The 18010-nt window shown below is 44.0% G+C and overlaps 2 protein-coding genes across 2 annotated transcripts; one reads left to right on the top strand and one right to left on the bottom strand.

Annotated features, from left to right (window-relative positions):
• The first annotated feature begins 3959 nt into the window (after positions 1–3959).
• On the top strand, positions 3960–6287 carry LOC119357273. Its single transcript, XM_037624264.1, has 3 exons — positions 3960–5018; positions 5135–5367; positions 5484–6287. Exons 1-3 carry the CDS (start codon positions 4013–4015, stop codon positions 6105–6107), a joined length of 1863 nt encoding a protein of 620 aa, XP_037480161.1. The 5' UTR covers positions 3960–4012; the 3' UTR covers positions 6108–6287.
• Positions 6288–12576: 6289 nt separating this feature from the next.
• LOC119352509 lies at positions 12577–17129 on the bottom strand. The gene is made up of 3 exons (XM_037619121.1): positions 16483–17129; positions 16140–16369; positions 12577–13391 (listed from the first exon to the last, which is right to left on the bottom strand). The coding sequence occupies exons 1-3, from the start codon at positions 17051–17053 to the stop codon at positions 12789–12791; spliced, it is 1404 nt and encodes a 467-aa protein (XP_037475018.1). The 5' UTR covers positions 17054–17129; the 3' UTR covers positions 12577–12788.
• Positions 17130–18010: the final 881 nt, after the last annotated feature.

The raw sequence follows: 18010 nt of genomic DNA, 5'->3' as shown, positions 1-18010 counted from the left end.
TCTTACCCGACGGTACTTGAGGGGTATAGTGATTTGAATTGGATATCTGATGCTAATGAGATGAAAGCCACAAGTGGACATGTCTTCACACTTGGTGGTGGTGCTATTTCCTGGAAGTCTTGCAAGCAGACGATCTTAACCAGATCAACTATGGAAGCAGAACTCGCAGCATTAGACACATCATGCGTCGAAGCAGAATGGCTTTGTGAGCTTTTGATGGATTTGTCGGTGGTTGATAAACCAGTGCCGGATGTCCTTATGAACTGTGACAATCAAACGATGATTGCCAAGGCTAAGAGTTCAAAGGATAACATGAAATCCACAAAGCACATAAGAAGAAGATTAAAATCTGTCAGGAAATCAAGAAACTCCGGAGTGATACCGTTGGATTATATCCAGACGGCTAAGAATCTGGCAGACCCTTTTACGAAAGGGCTATTACATATTGTGATAGAAAATGCATCGAGGGAGATGGGTATGAGACCCACGTAAGTTGCCATGGGGGTAACCCAACCTATGTGATCGAAGATCCCGTGAATTAGGACCTGGGAAAACAATTCAGCGGTCAACTAAGAAGATTATCCTTAATAAACCCACTCTGTTGGAGATGCAGTAATACTCTCAATTCTGTAAGGCAGACTGAGTTTTGTCTTAATGTGCTCCAAAGCTTGTGTAAGAAAGATGCTAACCTACAGAACACTCTTGGGAGGAACACATCTATGTGAGACCGACTGCTGGTCATAGTCTATGAGATTGCGTAATCTTTAGGAAGCTCATGAGAAGATACGGAGTATGACTAATAAGCTCCAACCGTGGGGTTTAGCCTTCGGAAGCCATGTATCAGCTGACAATAGGCGAAACTTCTACACGCCAAACTGACAATTCAAGGCATAGTCCATTGTTCAGTTGTGAAGAAGTCTAATCCTGTTGCTCTAGGTGGAAGTTCAACTTAACAATCTCCACTGAAATTTCTGATATATCAAACATTGATTGGAACAGTTGACAAACTTATGTGCCTCGAGATCTGGTGGGGGATTGTTGAATCATAGATGGGCTTTAGGCCCATATGAATAATGATTCCTGGTTAATCTTGAGGCCCATGTATGATATGGCAGGTGGTGGGAAGTTTAGTCCCACCTTGCTAGTTGAGAAGAGTTGAGACCCCTTTATAAGGGCTGCTCTACCACTTGCCATTGGGAGCTTGGGAAGAGGAGTGGTACACGCATGCTCCTCCTCCGCCGTCGCCCGCCTCGCCTCGTCAAGCCGCGCGCGCGCCGCGGGTTGCGGGTTGCGGGAATGAGCCGAGCCAATACTTATTTTCCCGCTCAAGAATGAATTAATTAATCAAGGATTAATTAATGAGTCGCTAACAGATGGGCCACTATCTGAGACATTGGACTGTGGGCTGACTTGCGTTCCCGGGATTCATCGACTCCATTCGCGGGTGTGCGACCCTTCTCCGGAACGACGACTCCCTTCCCGGGAGTGCGTCGACTCAGTCGTGGGCCTCCGCCCAGGCCCACGACTTCCTACCCGACGGACTATATAAGAAGGCTCTGACCAGTGGAGTGACCTAGTTCGGTTCACTCACTCCCTCTGGCGTAAGCTAGCCGTCATCTACTGTTTCTCACTTTGTGCTGCCTCCGGCGACCCCATCCCGACGACCGCATGCATGGTTGGTCGGGAGAGCAGGTGCCTCCGGAACCCTGTCGTTCGCGATCCTGCCCGGGAGAACGGCAATAAGGTTTTTGGGGAGCGTCTTGACGCGACTGCCCCTGATCCGTCCCCAGCTCCTTCCGCCTCTGCTTCCACTACTTCCTCTGTATCGACACCATGGCCGCCGTCGCCGCCAAGAAGAAGGCCACGGACAACACCGAGGCTGCTGCCGCTGCCGCCGCCAAGAAGAAGGCCACGGACGACACCGAGGCTGCTGCCGCCGCCGCGTTGGCCTGGCCAACCGAAGAGTATGATTTGTTCATTCCTCATTTACTCATACTTGTGCTAGCCGTATATGTGCTACTCATAGATGGTTCGCTTCTATGTTCTGTACATGCTAGTATGCTTAGATATCGCTATGAGATGCATACCATTTATGCCATGCTTACTGTTTACTCGTGGATTAGTCTAATTGGAAAAGTGCTAATATTCCAACATCTCTGTTGTAGCTTTTTCAGGTTAGAATTTCAGCTGCCGACAATCTTTCTCTTTTGGTGTATCTTGCACTTAAGATAGAAAAGACACTATAATTGCATCAAAAAATGGAATATAGCTTAAAAAATAAAAATAGCAGTAGGATAATATGAGGATCCCATCAAATCCAACGATTTCTTCTTATAATTATGGCCAACACTTGAGTTCTAGGCTAACGTCTCTGGTTGGGATGCCATTATGTGAGGTCATCATCATCTAAGACTACCCATAGTGGGAGTAACATAGGTAGTAAAATCACACGTATCTAGATAAAATAGATGGTATGGCAAGCAATAAATGAAGAAAGAGAGGAAAGTGGTAACATAGCTAGTCACGTGACTTAAAACCAATGATTTATAAGTCACGCCTGTTTGGTTATCACCTGACTTATAAGTCACCTGACCACACCTTTCCACCTTGTTTTTAATGTAAAGGTGATGGGACCCACGCAAAAGGGGTGACTTATAAGTTTTAAGTTGGGGTGGAGCAACTTATGACTTATAAGTTGGGGTGACTTATAAGTCGGGTCCGTTTGGCAAAATAAGTCACTTTTTTCACTTTTCGATTTATAAGTTGGTGACTTATTTGGAACCAAACAGGCTCTAACATAGAGTAGTAACATGCCCATGTTACTACTCTATGTTACTACCTCTATAGTGAGGAGTAACAATATGTGTAGTAACATGCAACACTTTATTTATTAGGCTATAGACTCATCTTGCCTTGATATGTGTGATGTTACTCATACTAGTAGTAACTAGCTATATTACCGCATGTCTCTCTTTTTTCATTTATTACTTGCCACATCATCCATTTTATCTAGATATGTGTGATATTACTACCTATGTTAATTGTATTGTGGGTAGTCTTACTAGTAGTATGAGTAACTTCACACATCTTAAAGCAAGATGAGTCTATAGCCTAATAAATAAAATGTTGCATGTTACTATACATATTGTTATTCCTCACTATAGAGATAGTAACATAGACTAGCTAGTAACATTTTATGTTACACTCATTGTGACTAGTCTAATCGGGGATACGAAGGGCCTATCCAGCCAACGTGCTTTGGAACCAGAGAAAGACATAACGACGAGAAGCTCACCCGGCAAAAACCAAAAAGAGCCTATGCAACTCTATCCCGTGCTGTTCTTGGCTGTCTACTTGGGATGCCTAGAAGAAAGCGGGCGTTACTGGGCCTGGTCGGCTTCATATCCATTTTTGTCCCGTTGCGTTCCGGGTGGGAGTTGAGTTGGGTTGTTTCTTGGGGTTTTTTCTTCTCTTCTTCTTCTTTTTTCTTTTTTCTTTTTATTTGTTCTTCCCCCTTCCTTTTTTCATTTTCGCTTGTCATTTTGTGATTTTTTTAAATTATTGAACATCATTTTTAAATCTTGAACATTTTCGGTTCATCAAATTTAAAAAATTTCATTGATTAAAAAATTGTTGAACGAATTTAAAAATCGGACATAGAATAAAAATGATCTTTACAATTCAAAAAAATGTTCATTAAATTCAAAAAATTTCACCGAAATTAAAAACTATTCCTCAAATTCAAAATTTGTTCATGGAATAAAAATTCAGAGAATGCTTATTTCTTAAATCTTGAACATTGTTTTTAAATATGAAACAATTGTTGAGATTCCAAACTTTTTTTTAGAGAGAGATGAGATTCCAAACTTGGTGGAACTTGACTGTGAGCCCAAGAATCTGTTGGACTGAACAAGTAGTGGAATCCCACCCAAGCCGGCCACTTGGTCGAAACCCTAACTAGGTCAGTACTAACAACGAAGGAAAGCGGCGGCGGAGGCGAGAAGAGATTCAGATGGATAGCGGGCAGATCTCGTCCGTGGGCAGGGAGTTGGAGATGGGCAGGGGATCCGGGAAACAGCAGTCTGAGATATCGATGCTGATGGAGGAGATCCTGTCCCTGCAGAGGGAGCGCCAAGATCTGGCCGGTTCTCTTACTCCCAGCATTTCTTACTGGAGGGAAAGGGTCTCTCCAACAGCAACAGAGTGGATGGTCGCTGGAAGGGGAACCATGGCCGTGAGCATTATCAAACCAGCCTCCAGTATCCTCCAGTCCGGCTCAGAGCAGGTACATTTACCCCACGCTGTTAGAGACGTCCAGAAAGAACTCGGGAACTACTTCGATTTTGTCCTCCAAGACATAGAGCACTTGGGTCACCGGATGCTATCTACCTCACATTTTCTTTGGAGTTCCCGTGCCCCAGTCTCCTCGTGCCAGGCCGACGAGCTGGTTAGGACAACATCCAAATTAATGCAAATCTCTACGCATATCTACGATGCTGGGGTGGACAAGAGTAAGGAGGATGAGAAGAAGCAGAGGAAGAAGCACAAGGAGGTGGAAGAAGATACCACCAAGAAGATGGAAAGGAAGAAGGAGGAGGAGCAAGAGAAGATGGGATGGAAGAAGGAGAATCAGGCTGAACAGGAGGAGACTAGGAAGAAGGCTGAGATGATGCGGTCCCACGAATTCTTTCGTCTCTCATCCAATGTCAGGGAGAAGCCCAACCATTACAAAAATGAGTTGGCGATGATGTTTACAGAGGACGACGAGAAGGAGTATGAGAGGGAGATGGAGGCAGAGAGGCAGGCGGAGATGGAGAGGAAGCAGAGGAAGCAGAAGAAGAAGCAGCAGCAGCAGATTGTTGTGGAGCAGGGCGCTGACCAGAACAGAACAAAATCCCCAATGGAGCTTCTCAAAGAGGATATGGATACCGAGCTGCTACTTTTTGCCAGCCACCGTAAGTACTGGGAAGATACAAACATCAGCAAGACTGGACAGTGCGGTCGGTTCCAAGATAACAGTAAGTAGATCACCAACTTCCTCCCTCATTGTTCTTTATGTAAGAGAATGGCTCAATTTAGTCATCATATTATTAGATTTCTGATGACAGCTCACACTTTGGCTTTGTTGCTGCAGCCACTTTGAGTCCTATGCAGTTTACACACTACACACCTGGTATCACCCTGCCCCCTGCTGCTTTCATTGGGACAACCGTTCAGATCTACTCCTTCAAAATTACTCGACTGCACAATGACCTCAAGTGGCCACTCTATGTATATGGTGAGGTCGCTGCCCGGGACACCGTGGACCGCAACCGCAATCTTCTCTTCTGTCGGTCAGAGTTTAGGGGCCAAGTACTCACTGAAAATGTAATCATTGTTGTAGATTTAGTTTTCTCTTCACTTTCCTCTGTTTTTTTGAAGTGTTTTTTTCCTTCTTCAGCAAAATATTCCATTCAATTAAAATGATGATATAATCCTTGCAGGACTCTTCCCTATGCTTGACTGGCCCTTCTCGTGCAATTGTAGCGGAGGATCCTGTTGACTTCGAAGTCGAACTAAGAATTATTGAGGGCGATGATGAGATCAAAGACAGAGTATTGATGAGTCTTAGCAAGCGTTACGACGGTGCAGAGCAACCTTTATGCTTCCATGGCTCCATGTGTAGTGCAGAGTTGAGCCTTGGGCGACTTGCTGCAACGGTCCAGGCAACTATCGTGGGGGTTCGTGTTGGTGAAGGGAGGTGGCCTTTTGAATTCGGAGGCCGAGTTACTTGCTCCTTGTATTCTGTCGAGGTTGATGATCACTCGTGTGATGAAGTTGTTTTGCTTGATTCCGCTGAAAAAATTCCTGAAGATGGTTTAGATGGGTATATTTCTCTTTCAAGGAGTGTTGTGTCAGTACAATTGCAAGGACGGCTGAAAGTTAGCATACAAGCATACGGGAGATCTGAACCTCCAGTTGATGTTGAATTCCATCCCCAGGATTGCAACATAACTATGGGTAGTTGTTCTGTCTATGGCACTAAGGTGGACATCACGGTTGCTTGGTCCCGGCTTGTCCGGGACAAGATGGATTTACTAATTGAGGGTTATTCTACCCAGGCGTAGTGTGATGTCTTCCCATCTAATATGTTTGCTAGTGGTATGTTATTTGTATGCCGGACAGCTATGCAAGACTTATGATGTCCCAACTATTTGTGTATTGACTCTCTATTGTTATCTGATCTGACTATAACTTATTGTACTATGTTATTTGTGTATCGACTTTATATTGTGTTATCTGATCTGACTATACCATATTGTATTATATGTTATTATACTTTTGGTTGCTTGGTACATCTAGTGCATTTAATTTCTCACCTGCTGCCATTGATGGGTTGTTTGTGGACATTGCATAAGTCAGGCCTCTGAGCTGGTGATCTACCAAATCATCATAAGGTGGTGACTGCAAGGGTGCAAATCTACTCCCAAGGAAGAAAATTAATTTGGAGTATCCAGTGTCGTGTCCTCCAGGTATGGTAGATGGCTGGAGTTCTCAAGTCACAGAACACAATCGAACCAAAGCTGTCACCAAGGACAGTCATTCTATAGTTCAAGCAGCTCATAGATACTCCCTCTGTAAACAAATATGAGATGTTTTCGATCACTAAAATAGTGATCTAAAACGTCTTACATTTGTTTACAGAGGCAGTACCTTCTTTTTTTGCAACTTGAAATTTATGAAACTAAAAGCCAAGTCACTAACATCAATGTGCTTCCACATTCAGGGATCTGATAAGCAGCTTTTTACTGGGCAAGTAGAAGCAGACTGCCTTGATCGGAAAAAACTATACATCCTGAGCAATGTGTATGAGCTAGCTTATTGTTCTCCCTTTTGATTTTGAAGATTCGGGTAATACCGAAGAAACTGATGCAGATTGGATTTGATTGTTCAATGCCATGGGTGCTTTTCGTGCTGCTGCCTCGGTAAGAGTTTGATAGTCAGTTAAGAAGGTAGCTTCTCCAGTTTGAGCGGCCAATACCTAGGGCTTGGGCTTTCCACCTGCAATGCAGATTCTGCAACTGAAGTCGCTTGAATCTGTTTGTGCTCGCTGGAGTTCCAGTGTATTAGTATTCGAGTTCCTGCCTTACTTCTTAGATCTGAAACACAAGAAGCAGATGAAGCCGCTCTCAATGCAGCTTGATTCTTCTCCTGTTAATATTGAAGTGATATTTAAACACAATCTTCCATGCCGAATTGACAAAGTAAAGCCTTATTCACTGCTTCCGGATACCTGACGCCCATGCTTCTTCTCTTCTTTGACTTGCAAATCTCTGCTCAGGCCTCAAGATAAAGAGGTTTAGTTGGAGAGTCTCGTCCACCAAAAATCCCTGACCACTCCATCCATTTTTTGCTAATACTCTCTCTGTAAAGAAATATAAGAGCGTTTAGATCATTACTAACGCTCATATATTTCTTTACAGAGGGAGTAATTTCTTGCAGAAAAGTATATCATACATATAATAAACAGGCAGAGATGCCCTCTCCTCTTCACCTTTTACGCTTCTGCTGCTTGTTTTTCTTGTTAGACGACTCAGTGCGGTCCTTGGGCTTGGAAGACTCTGGAGCCTTGCTCTTCCTTCCCCTTGTCACCCCTGGATCTGCAAGTCCTACGGTTGTTGACGATGTCAGAGAGCTCGCCAACTTTCTTGGGTTCTTGAGGGCAATCTTGTGGATGAGATCATTACACTGGATGCCCGTGGTGAATATCCTTATTAGCAGAAAACATAAGATTATCCTCAACATTAACTCAATAGAATTACAGTGAATTTACTTTCATAAATAATCTTGAATATTGGTCATCCATGAAGCAAATAGAACATACACTGGAAGAACTGCAGATACTCCTCCATTGAGCTATGTGTTGGCATGGAGCTATCAAGATACTTGCATTATTTTGTCATTTATAACAGCAAGCATCTCCTGTATGTGCTGCAGGTATGTTTGCCATGTCGAAATAAATCACTTCCCTGGTATGCAAACAATTCAAAATTATAGGATGCTAATCCAGATTAGATTTAATAACTCTTGAATGGCAAACATCAAGATGGCTTGCAAGTCATCCCAGAAAGATTTCTGATGGAATTTGGTTACTTCAGGTGAGGTGATGCCAGGCTTTGTTTAACACGAACAGTTTGGTAGTGTAGCATAAGAAAAGCACATGAGTTATTCAGTATTTGTTCTCGCTGGGTTTCTCCTGGGGGATTTGCATTCCCATGTATAGGCATGTTCATCAGGTCTTTAAAGGGGAATGTCTCCTAATCCTAAAGGAGATGTAGCTGGATGATGATTCTCCATCCGTGACATGTTAAAACCATGAGGAAGCACTGAAATCAGTAGAAGCATATAAATGCTGCAATTGATGTTATACTCAGGACATAGGTGGAAGTCGGAATAGGATAACCAAATAGCTTCTGCCTAGGCTGGATTCAAATCATAGGTTAGCTAATAAGCAAACCGTAGATACAAAATTTGTAGTTATTTATACTCTAACCAATGTAGAGAATTAAGATCTAGTATGACATCTCGAATAAGGACAAAAACATTTTCGAAATTTTACATCCTGTGAAAGAAGATTGATTGAAGAAAGCAATATATGCCGGAAGGACACAAACATTCAGCTAAAACTGTAGCTGGTCCAGTGAAGTCCTCTAGGCCATGGCTTTATTAGTTGCCATTTGCTAAACTGGCGAATTCTTTTGTATAACTTTTTTGTATATAATTACTTGTTAATTTATTTCCAGTACCTGTCGAGATTCAGTTCAGAATACTGAACTTTGGATGTCCTGCGTTTTGCACTTCAGAAACAGGTAACTAGAAACAAGAGTAAAAGGCGAAAGAATATTTTGCTTTATGCCAAGCGAGTCCCCTGGTAGCTAGGCGCCCCCGCGCTCCCTTGTGCCCCGGCAGCACGCCGGCGGCGCGGTTGTGCCACTACCGCCCGGTAGCAGCGTCCACCAGCCCAACCCTAGCCCTCACCCGCGGGATTGTCACACCCCGTAAGAGACCAGAGGAGGAGATCGAGCTTGAGGCTAGGGTTTTGGATGAATTTAGGGATCGGATCAACCAAGCAAAGAGAAAATCTCCATTATAGTTTACTGTAGCTATGAGTTGTAACGTATAAAATGATTTTGATCACATAGAAATGGCATACCCACTGAGGGGTCAGGCTTGGCTGTTATATAGCCCGGGCAAAGCGTGAAACGATACAGTAATTAAACTCTACAGCGACAGAGTGACAACACGGCGAGTGCCACGAGCCATTGGATCTCCCCGACGATGCATCTGAGCCGCTAGTTAACTGAATGAAGCGGCATGACACCTGACAATACTCTCCTATGGAAAACCACCTTGTCCTCAAGGTGGGCCGTGCTTGCGCTAGGTCTCCATCGTCTTCTTGAAGAACCCTAGAAACATGTGTTTGACGAAACCGGCGTCCTCCCACGAAGCATCGTCAGGTGGAAGATTTTCCCACTACACCAACCATTGTACCATCGGCAAATTGTTTCTGGTACCTGCCTCACCTCCAAAACTAGCACAGGCTCAGTTCTGACTTGACCATCTGGACCAATAAGGGTAGATCTGCATAAGGGACAACAGTTGGGCCAATGTGCTTCTTCAACCGGCTAATATGAAAGACTGGATGGCTTTGTGTAGTTTCTGTCGGGAACAATTTTTAAGCCACATTTTCTACTCCGCTGAGCACCCTAAAGGGACCATAATTTTTTTTGAATATTTACTGTGGGGTAAAACCCCACAGCCCTTTATTAGAAAATAAAACAATCCAACACTATACAAGCACTTGGAAGGTGCTGAAGTTCAAAACTTAGAACCTACCTTAAACCTACCTATATTTACAACAGGGCATTGACCCAAGCTATGAGCTGTCTTCTGATGTTATCACTAAGCCTATGAGCTAACAAGAGAATATCAATGTACAAATTTACATTTCCAGGCAGCAAAACGAGCTTGCTCCCCTCTAAAGATCTTTCCATTCCTTAAGATCCAGATGTTCCATGCTGCTGTGAGCATCACCTCAAAGAAGAAAGGATGCCCAAAACTGGTTTTGGATTGAAATATGCATTGTTGGATATCAGACCCCTGTGCCCAATCAATTCGAAGATAATTCCAAACCCTGCAGCTAAAGTTACACTGAAAAAACAGGTGTGTCCTATGTTCATGAACATATGCATTACATATAACACACAGATTATCATCATTTGGTGATCTCCAGTGCCTTCTTGCCAACATATCCTTAGTGTTGAGTCTATCAAAAAACAACAGCCAGCCAAAGACCTTAATTTTCATTGTGCATCTGCTCTTCCATAACCATTTGCATGGCTGAATTGTAGGCATGTGTGAATGCATGACAGTGTAAAAACCTTTAGCTGAGAAAGACCCTGATCTGGAAGGCCAAACCCATTGGTCAGGAAGAAGTGAGTCTCTCTATAAATTCAGAAGCCAACCTTCCAGAATATGCAATTCAGTAGCAGCCTCCTGGGAGATGGGCAGATTAGCAGATAGAACATGGAAACGAGGTCCTGAGTTTGGAGCACATCCATGACCGAGACTTTATCATCTTTAACAAAAGAAAACAACCTCGGGAGCCTCCTTACTAAAGGCATAGAAGAACCAGCCAGATGCCATGCATCATGCCAGAACAAAGCTGTATCACCCATGTTGATGTGAACAAATGCAACGGCTCTATACATGCCATTCAACTTAAAAACATCCTTCCACTAGAAAGACCCAGTCAGTACAGTGGCCTGTGGCACAATGTTATCATAGTAAGAATCCCATACCAAAGTAATCCAAGGCACACATGCTTGTTGTAAATTTTATGTAGGTGTTTCATGAGCAGTCCTTGGTTCTGGATGTTCAAATTGAGGATACCCAATCCTCCTTTGATCAAGCTCCATCGGTCCATACTGCTCATCCGACGAAGCATCGGAATCCATCGTTTTCCCTAACGAAATCTCACAAAAATCCGGTCAGACAATGCGTCTAACACATCAAGCGCAAGGCGGAGCCAGAGAGTTGCCGGAAGTACCTCGCTCGCGTCCGGGCCGACGAAGACGTTTTTGGCGGCGACATAACTGCTTTGTCGAAGCTGGAGGCATAGAGGCTAGGAACGACTACGGAGCGCGCGCAGCGGCGGAGCTGCGAGACGGACGACGCGGAGTAGGAAGAAGAGAGGAGATATCAAATAAATCCGACAAGTCAGGGGATGGGTTTGGTGCATTTTGCGGTGAGACCGCGCCGTCAGGTCCGATGTGGCAGGCGTGCCCGGACGCCCCCATATCCGCCTCATATTTGAGCCGGATATGGAGGGTGTCGGTCAGCCCGGGCGTTTGAGGTCCGTTTAAGGAGCCCGTCTGAGCCAAAAAATCATGACCAATTAGTGACTGGACGGGTCGACCGGTTGTAGATGCTCTTAGGTAGCAGCGGCAACTTAGAAGGGTGTTGTAAAATGTAAGTGAAGTAGTTTATGAAAGACCAAGTGACAAGTGGAGAGCCTCTAATTTCTGTGCCTCGCAATATTAAAGAGGAGAAGAATCGAGCAGGGATTAATAATATACACCCTCCGTTCCTAAATATTTGTCTTCTTAGACATTTTAAATGGACTACAATCTACGTATGTAGACATATTTTAGTGCAGATTCACTCATTTTGCTCCGTATGTAGTCATTTTTTTTCGAAAGTACGCAAATTGCGTACCTTAGCTTTATAGAAGAAGAGAGAATTACAAATACAAGACGACTACAACATGTTGCGAACAACCAGCATAGTGAGAACTCCACTCCACCCATAACCATAACAACTACAATGCAAGAGCGCCTGTCCAAAACAGAAAACACCTAGCCGCGTCTCGACCAACACCGGTCATATACGAAGAAACAACAACTCCCATCGAGCTTCCCTTGTCGACGCACCACCCATCCATTATGCCTAAAGGAGGTGGCAGGTGTATGGCGGGACTCGATCATACCCAAGAAAGAGAACGTCTTGGAGTTACAAGCGGCGGCCGTACATTTCGCCACAAAAGATCGATCATGGACAGCGACGAACACCGGAGGGACATCGTGTCTCCAGACACAATGCTCCCAACAGAGGGACATCGTCTGAGGACGCCGCCATCGTGCCGATTTTGAGAATCAAGGCTTTCGCCCGAAGACCACAACCAACGCCAAGCGAGGGAGGAAGATGGTTGCACGCCTCGGCGATGCCTCCAAGGAGGGGAAAGACACCCGCAGGTGCCATCGCCACCGGCCCGGCAAAAACCGGGCAAGATTTTCATCCGTATCAACACCCATCTCCACACCTTCAAGGATTGGGGCAGCAGCATCCTTGTAGCCTCACACCGCCGCTGCCACAGCACCTCGCCGTCGTAGCCACAGTCATGGACCACCGACACCGCACACAGCAGCGAGGAACACGGACCGAACCTCCACCATCAACCCATCTCCAGAAAGACTTATATTTGTGAACGGAGGAGCATTATGCAATGTTCACAAACAACCCATCAATGGCAGCAGGTGGGAAATTAAATGCACTAAAGGTACAAACCAACCCAAAGTATAACATACAGTAGTACTCCCTACAATAAGTTAATAGTCAGATCAGATTAACACAAACGGTTGGGACACCATCCTACTTGCATAGCTGGCCGACATACAAATAATTCAAACATTTTTACTAACGAGTAGCGATACATAGTAGATGGGCAAGATAGGTAGTAGATCCCTTGATCACAAGATTTCCATCTTGTCCTGTACAAACCACGACCAAGCAACAGTTACCTCCACCTCAAAGCCACCGACCAAGCATGTGCGCCGACTTACCCTGCAATACTGGGAAGGGAAGTAAAGAAGACCAGATACGGATGGACGGTGAGATCCCCCATAGGCTTGTATGGCAACTTGCAATCCTCCTTGTAGTCCTGCCGTAACAACCTTCCTTGACAGTGTAAGGTAACCATCATCCTCAGGAATCTTTTCAGCAGACTCAACCAGCACAACTTGCTCGCATGTGGGATCAACATACTTTTCAGTAGAGAACGAGCAAGCAACCCGGCCTCCAAATTCGAAAAGAGACACTCCTCCAACCACTCGAATAGACAATATAGTTGCCTGGGCCGCTCTAGGAACTGTCTCAAGCCTCAATGTTGCCGAATAAGAGCGGCCAGAGAAAAAAGCAGCATCACCTCTAGAAGTGTAGTGGTTAGTATCACTGATCAATGCTATATCTTGGGACTGATCTGTTCCAAATTTTATCTTTAGCTCGACTTCAAAGTCAACAGGTTCGTCAGCGACAGTTGCACGAGAAGGGCCAGTCAGGTGCAAAAAAGGATCCTGCAAACATCATCATTGTCATTACTAATGCTTAGCTGAAACGGACAAACATATAATGAGATAGTATGGAGAGTATTACAAAGGTGTAAATTTAAATAGACCATCACAACTTTTCTTAGGAACAAACTCAATGACTTTTTGGTTTCTCATAAATGGAACACAAGCTCCCATTTTCAGTAAACAAACTATAGATAGACTGATAGAGTATAAAGGTTCTGTCCTGCAAGACATGTTCACACAGCAAAGTTAACCAAACTACATACTCCCTCCGTCGCAAAATTCTTGTCTTAGATTTTTCTAAATACGTATGTATCAAGTCATGTTTTAGTATTAGGTACATCCGCATCTAGACAAATCTAAGACAAGAATTTTGGGACGGAGGGAGTATTACTTATTTAGTTTAGATGCATAGGCATAGTCAATCTGCATGCTACTACCTCCGTTCCTTTTTTTTTTTTTGTCTTTTTAGAGATTTCAAATGGACTACCACATACGGATGTATATAGACATATTTTAGAGTGTAGATTCACTCATTTTGCTTTGTATGTAGTCACTTGTTGAAATCTTTAGAAAGACAAATATTTAGGAACGGAGGGAGTACCTGCTTTTTGCTCGGGTGCACGCACTAGGTGTTTTGCTCCTGCTAGAACTTTTTTTTCCTCTTATCTTTATTTCTGACTTGGATGTCTCTTTTTAAGCGCCGGTGCATGCTCAAGTAGCTAGCTAGATAGGATGTCTTTCCTAGAAGGAGGCCCGACCCTGGGCAGGGGCAAGAAGGGCGACGGCCAAGGGCCCGCACCCAGAAAGGGCCCAGACCATGTACACATTAGTTACAACACAGCCCATTAGCAACTAGTTATTAACTACCAGGCCCAGTTTGGAGTTACCTAACCATCCTAGCGTTGCTTCAGGGGGTGTTTGTTTCCAGGGACTTTTTTGTGTAGGGACTAGAAAAAGTCCCTTTTAGAGACCTTTTTGTCAAACGGGAGGGACTTTTTAGGGACTAAACTAGGCATTTGAGACTAAATGAAGAAGACTCTCAAGGTGAGTCTTTTTTGGGACTTTTGGGGACTTTTCCAACAATGCCCCTCCATGCATTCATTGGCCCGCCACCCCATGATGTTGTTTGATTGTTATTTCTCTATATACTAGGGGCAACATGGTCATTTAATAACCTCTAGGAAGGGACTAGGGACTTTTTAGTCTCTGGAAACAAACAGGAAGGGACTTTTTAGGGACTAGAGACTTTTTAGTTGGGACTAGAAAAAGTCCTAGGACTTATGAACCAAACGGGGCCTCAATCACAATGCACACACACGGCTGACATTTCCTTTCCTCTTCCCTCTTTCTTTATTAGATTCCAATTTCCAAAGAACTACAGTAATCAATGCCTTTTGCCTTTGACCACGATTTTTCCATTCACTGTTAATTTCACAGCTCTTATGGCCTCCTACAAGTAGTTCCCATCCCAGCATCAACGACACAAGAGTTGCAGATATATCAATCTGCAACAACCCAAACAAAAGCTAGCCTGGTGGTTCAAGGTGTAAGTTTCAAATTATTTCCACTCTGAACACTCTACTGTTTCTTTTAATCAATGAACACTCTACTGTTAGTAGTCTATTTCTTGCTTCTACTGAATCACTATTTTTTACTTCTACAATCTGTTTGTGCAGGTCCTACTTTGAGGAAAACAGGAGCGCTGGACACAGGTTCATAGTCAGATTGATGTCTTCGGTCTTCCTGTTCTTTGCTTGTAAGAATGTGTACTAAGAAAAGTCTATCTGTATCACATATTTCTTAGAGGCTACTTGGTAGTTGGTTAGCATGTTTGTTCCTCTTTGTTTCCATTAGAACGCCTATTTTCATTTATTTGGAATCAAGAGTCCGTAGCTGAAACTTGTGCCGTCTTGGATATTTTCCTCACTTATTTACACCTTAATTTGCAAATGAAACTTTAGTTGTTGATGTTTCATCCCATGTTTAAATCAAAAAGTAATTTGGATATATACAGGTATGCAATCTAGCATCTTTTCTCACTAATAGTCGATCGCCCAGGGGCCCCTAGAAGAACAGGGCTGGCCCTGCCTAGAAAGACGCCAAAATATTGGATCTTGTTAACTGAATATTGTATCTCATTGACTGAAAAAAGTAGAAGCCAGACACCCAATTGAACATTCAAGTTGCATCATTGTGGTACAAAGGCATCAAATATATAATTGTTTGCATCCATATAGATGTGTGCTCATTGACTGAAAAAGTAGAAGCCAGACACCCAATTGAACATTCAAGTTGCATCATTGTGGTACAAAGGCATCAAATATATAATTGTTTGCATCCATATAGATGTGTGCTCATTGACTAAAAAAGTAGAAGCCAGACACCCAATTGAACATTCAAGTTGCATCATTGTGGTACAAAGGCATCAAATATATAATTGTTTTGCATCCATATAGATGTGTGTGGACAATCACATGAAGGTGGGCATGTGATTTTTAGGAGGAAGGAAGGAAATCTGTTCAATATTACCGAAGGTAGAATTGTAAAGTGTAGCAACCAGATAAAAGAAATGTGTTGCTTCGATCAGGTTGTTTTCAGCCAAGAGTAATAATAATCAAGCTATGCTTTTCTTACTTAGGAACCAGCTGAGCCATATCGACATATTAAGTTTCTATGTTTGCTAGTATAATTACAAAAGATCACATGCATGGAAGAGGAAGGGGAAAAAACATTGCATAGCATACATACCTTTTCAGTGACTACTTGGCAGTTAGCCCTGGAGCGAGAGAAGAGAAGGTTGCGGTTACAGTCCACAGCGTCTCGAGCAGCGACCACGCCGTACACACAGAGTGGCCACTTCCAGTAGCCATTTAGGTCAGAGATTTTGAAGGAGTAGATCTGCAAGGCCTTGGTGATGTAGCGAGTGGATTCGATGACACGGGGTGCAGAGTGCGTGAAGTACATAGGAGACAGTGTGGCTGCAGCATCAATGTGGGTAGTGTTATATAAATCTAGAAAACCGTTATTCAAGGGACTAGAATATTTTCTAATGTACAAGAAGAAGCAAAGCTGAGTAACAAGATGAAGTTACTTATGTCGTTGAAGCTGCCACACCTAAACACAGGACTGCCCCAAGTATTTTCCCAGCAGATACGGCGCTCATTGAAGAGAGAAATTTCAGCATCCTCAGAAGATTCACAAGAAACTGGCGATCCATGCGTCCCTATGGTTTTGGAGATTCTGAAACATTCTTGCGAGAGGAGAAGCAGCAATCTGAGCTTCTCCAGAGGGATGGTGACACCGAATTCTTTCTTCAGAGATTGGAGCCGGTAGGCGAATTTGTGCGTCTCGTGCAAGAGCAGATCGAGGGCCCCCTCCTGATTAGGAACAAGATAGGGCAAACTCACCAGTGGCAAATCCGCAATCTGATGGACGGACGACTGCTCGACCAACTGAGATGGTGCGCCGGAGAGTGATCTTCCGTCGGAATGACTCTTCAGATAGGCCTTCTTCCCAGCAACGGTCGCCAGATTCCGGGACGCGATTTCTCCCCTCAGCAAATTGGTCTCGAGCCTTAGGATCTCGCGGTGACGATAAAGAGCGTCAAGCAAATCCTTATTCTCCCTGCCCACGGACGAGATCTGCCCGCTATCCATCTGCATCTCTTCTCCCGCCGCCGACGCCGCTCTCTGTCTTCGCCGCCGCCGCCGCCGCCGCTTTCCTCTGTTGTGAGTGAACCTTTTTTTAAGTAGCTGTTGTGAGTGACCTAGGTTAGGGTTTGGCCAGCACTCTGCGCCGGCGCGCCGGCTGAATTTTCGGCCGGTCTGGCCATAGCCGTTTGATCTGGGCTCCGTCAGATCTGGCATCTTATCTTTCCTTGGCTTCATCTTCAACCTCCGTCCCCATAAGCCTTCGCCCCGACACTATTAAGAAAAAGGCTATACCTAATATGGACATTAATAACGCATCATATATATGATGCGTCAATGCTATATAGCAGTGGCGCACCGGATACAGGTGCGCCATTAGTGTCCTCATTACTAATGGCGCACCACACACACGGTGCGCCATTACTAACAATTCTTTTTCCAAAACTATTAATGGCGCACCAAGGCACAGTGCGCCATTACTAGTTTTAACTAGTAATGACGCACCACACACTTCGTGCGCCACTACTAACAATTTTCTTTTACTTTTTTTTTCAAAATTAGTAATGGCGCACCAGGATAGAGTGCGCCATTACTAGATCAAACTAGCAATGACGCACCACAAACAAGGTGCGCCACTACTAACAATTATATTTTTTTGCATAAATAGTAATGGCGCACCAACTAATAGTGCATTATTAGGTGGTGCGCCATTAGTAACCTGAGACCAGCTAGATATTTTGGATATCCACCTACCACACTCACTTTCCCCACTTCATTTTCTCCAACTCCTCCTCCAAGCTTGTCTCGGCTGCCTCCTCCTTCTCACCTCATTTGCACCATAAATTCACCCAAATTAAGTGGTTAAATTTCCTTTTTTTGATAGGTAAGGAAGGGAAAAGCTTCTTTATATTGTAGATCTACTTTTTCTTCCTCCAACAACATGCACATGCACTTTTTATGGCCTAGATC

Source organism: Triticum dicoccoides, chromosome 2A (assembly GCF_002162155.2).
Source record: "Triticum dicoccoides isolate Atlit2015 ecotype Zavitan chromosome 2A, WEW_v2.0, whole genome shotgun sequence".
Classification (NCBI taxonomy): domain Eukaryota; kingdom Viridiplantae; phylum Streptophyta; class Magnoliopsida; order Poales; family Poaceae; genus Triticum; species Triticum dicoccoides.
This window is presented reverse-complemented; position numbering and strand designations above follow the sequence as displayed.

Bases quoted from the DNA above. Each gene is read 5' to 3' on its own strand.
- LOC119357273 (XM_037624264.1), top strand. From the start codon at position 4,013: ATGGATAGCGGGCAGATCTCGTCCGTGGGCAGGGAGTTGGAGATGGGC. The intron at 5,019-5,134 runs GTAAGTAGATCA...TTGTTGCTGCAG, and splicing joins CGGTCGGTTCCAAGATAACA to CCACTTTGAGTCCTATGCAG. The intron at 5,368-5,483 runs GTAATCATTGTT...TAATCCTTGCAG, and splicing joins GCCAAGTACTCACTGAAAAT to GACTCTTCCCTATGCTTGAC.
- LOC119352509 (XM_037619121.1), bottom strand. From the start codon at position 17,053: ATGCAGATGGATAGCGGGCAGATCTCGTCCGTGGGCAGGGAGAATAAG. The intron at 16,370-16,482 runs GTAACTTCATCT...TTGATGCTGCAG, and splicing joins TGGCAGCTTCAACGACATAA to CCACACTGTCTCCTATGTAC. The intron at 13,392-16,139 runs GTATGTATGCTA...TGATGTTTGCAG, and splicing joins GCCAAGTAGTCACTGAAAAG to GATCCTTTTTTGCACCTGAC.